Source organism: Helianthus annuus, chromosome 5, assembly GCF_002127325.2.
Source record: "Helianthus annuus cultivar XRQ/B chromosome 5, HanXRQr2.0-SUNRISE, whole genome shotgun sequence".
Classification (NCBI taxonomy): domain Eukaryota; kingdom Viridiplantae; phylum Streptophyta; class Magnoliopsida; order Asterales; family Asteraceae; genus Helianthus; species Helianthus annuus.
Window position 1 is genome coordinate 568330 of NC_035437.2, and position 2250 is coordinate 570579.

The window sequence follows — 2250 nt, forward strand, 5'->3', positions numbered from 1 at the left end:
TATATTACAGATTATGCAAGAAATCGCAAAATGACATTTCTGTTGACTTTTTCTAAGCACTTTTGACTCGATTTTTGAACTAGTTAGAGTGGGAATCAGAGGGTGCCCTTTTAGGGGTTTAATGCCCACATGATTACCATCATATAACTATCTTTGATTCGACAAACCACTGGACCATTCGTGATTTATCGCAAAGTCAATCGTTAATTACGACGGATTGACTTTTAGGCTAAACTAAGCAAAAACTAAGCCATAAAAGGGTTGGCATACTTACAGAAGCTTGGTGCACGAATTAGGATGCTAGAAGGAAGCTTGAGAGCTCCAGGAATGATCAGAAGGTAAGTTTTGAGGTGTGTTTTCACTTATGCACAATGTATGCCTTTTATAGTGAAAGAATGGCCTCTAGATCATTACACATCAACCTACAATGGAGCATGGATGATCAGCAGGTGGCCCTGGATGCTAGGGGTCATGTAGAGGGCGCCCATGCTTCATTAATTGCCTTTATGATCGTTCACAAGCTCAATTAGTGCATCTGCCCATGTTTTCTGCATCTGTGTCTGTCACGCGGCCCGCATTAGATTTAGGCCATATGGTACGCGAGCCGCCTGGATCTTTATGTCAGGAAACGTATCCACAGGTGGCTCGCGGCCCGCTTCAACTTGCTTGTTTCACTCAGGCGGGCCGCCTGAGGCCTGTTTTCAAAGCTTTTTAAATCTTTTGTAATGATTAACCGAATCTTTCGTAATCATTAACCTGACCTTTCGGTTTCGAAGGGGTAACTTTGCGATTTGGCCCTCGGTTAATTAAAATTAAGGGCCTCGTGCCATTTACCCGCACTGTTAAGTCCCCGGTTAGTTTATTTACTATCCGAAAAGCCTTAACTTTTATTGTTGACGCTTTTAACCCATCTCGTACGAATTTGATCATAACTTTCTCGTTTTAAAACAGAACTTCACGGAATTTATATAGTACATTCTACTGAGCGTATTTTACTGCTACAAAGCCTCGGGTTCGTCAAAGGGTCACTCAGAGGTATAATTAAACATGTTGACACAGTTAACCCCTGCAGCTTGTAATCTCTCACTTTCTTCCACGTTTCGCTTCCGTACGATCCATGATTTATTCGTTTGAAGGTACGAGCATCGCTTAGAGTTACTATACAGTATATTTACCCTTCGTTGACATTTATAACCATCGAATTTACATACTTTCAAGGTTTGTCAACTTTAGTCCTTTATTAAATATTTAATGCCACGTGTAAACTCATGACACGTGTTAACGCATTATTGGACACAAAATTTCGAGGTGTTACACTCAGCCTACATCACAAACACCGCCCATCACCTTCACCATCTACCACCACCGCCACATGCCAACGTCACCACCTGCCACCAACCTCCGCCAACCACCACCACCGTCCTCCGCCTTCACTGCCATCAACTTCGATCGCTGCCACCCGCCATCGCAAACCACCGCCACCCCGACCACTACCGCCACCCTCCGCCAACCACCACCACTATCCTCCGCTGCCACCACTCCCTACCGTCGACCACCATCGACACCACCCGCCACCACCGACCACCGCCACCCCGGCCACTACCGCCACCTTCCGCCGGCCACCACCACCATCCTCCGCGGACACCTCCCGCAACTGTCGACCACCACCACCCACCGTCGTCGTCGCCACCACCATCGACCACTATCGCCACCACCCGCAACAACTGACAACCGGCACCCTCCGCCGACCACCACCACCACCCACCGTCGTCGCCACCACCAGCGCTGCCACCTACCACTTGTCACACCCCAACCGATGACGGAAACATCGGGGCGCGTCACTGAGCGGAACAGATTGTTCAGGAGAAATCCATAACAACTATTTTACCAGATATTTAAATATTATGTCCCATACCATAACATACCAAAGTAAATAATTATTACAGACCAAATATCTCAAAGACAAATAACATGTTCCAACAACTCAGATTTAAATTGTTTGTTTCTAGACTCTCATTCCTACTTGATTCCATAAAAGCAGGTAAGCACAACATCCTAGGCACCTGTCACATACGTTAAAACAGAGGTCAATACACATAGTGTAAAGGTGAGCATACAAGTTTAGTACTATAATAGAGTTCGAAATCGTTTACGCATAACCAACATGTAACATGTAGCAAAGTGAAGGCAAGTAGGTTATCGACAATGAAATATGCACAGACGTGACTGCGAATTGTAGAATGCGCAACA

General features: G+C 45.7%; 1 protein-coding gene across 1 annotated transcript; it reads left to right on the forward strand.

Annotated features, from left to right (window-relative positions):
• The first annotated feature begins 1372 nt into the window (after positions 1–1372).
• LOC110939533 (extensin-like) lies at positions 1373–1876 on the forward strand. The gene has a single exon (XM_022181092.1). The coding sequence runs from the start codon at positions 1373–1375 to the stop codon at positions 1874–1876; it is 504 nt and encodes a 167-aa protein (XP_022036784.1).
• The last annotated feature ends 374 nt before the right edge of the window (positions 1877–2250 follow it).